We start from the raw sequence: 279 nt of genomic DNA on the forward strand, positions 1-279 counted from the left end.
CCCCTCCCGGTGGCGGCCCCGCCCAAGCACCTGAAGCTCCACCAGGTGAGTCCCTGCTCCCTGCTCCAAGCGCTGCCGGCTCAGCTGTTCCCCGCCGTAGTAAAAGAGCTGGAGGAGGCGCTTGTGAGGGCGGGGCTTGCTGGGTTCCCCAGGGGAATGGGGACCCGGACTAGAACAGAGGCGGGCCCATCCCTAGCGTACCTGACTGGACAGCTGCTCCCATTGTTCCTGCAGCTGCCTGTTGCTTCGCTCCTGCGGACCCGGTGGAGGCAGCGGTTC

General features: G+C 67.0%; 1 protein-coding gene across 1 annotated transcript in view; it reads right to left on the reverse strand.

Moving 5' to 3' along the window:
• Positions 1-279, reverse strand: part of Tmem191c (transmembrane protein 191C) — a gene marked incomplete at its 5' end in the record, with an annotated part of 2829 nt that extends 2550 nt beyond the window's left edge. Inside the window, 2 exons of the mRNA XM_010620816.1 lie at positions 1-108; positions 202-279. Coding sequence (XP_010619118.1) covers positions 1-108; positions 202-279 — 186 coding nt within the window. The remainder of the gene's footprint in view (positions 109-201) is intronic.

Source organism: Fukomys damarensis, unplaced genomic scaffold, assembly GCF_012274545.1.
Source record: "Fukomys damarensis isolate Sample0158 unplaced genomic scaffold, DMR_v1.0_HiC HiC_scaffold_34, whole genome shotgun sequence".
NCBI lineage: Eukaryota > Metazoa > Chordata > Mammalia > Rodentia > Bathyergidae > Fukomys > Fukomys damarensis.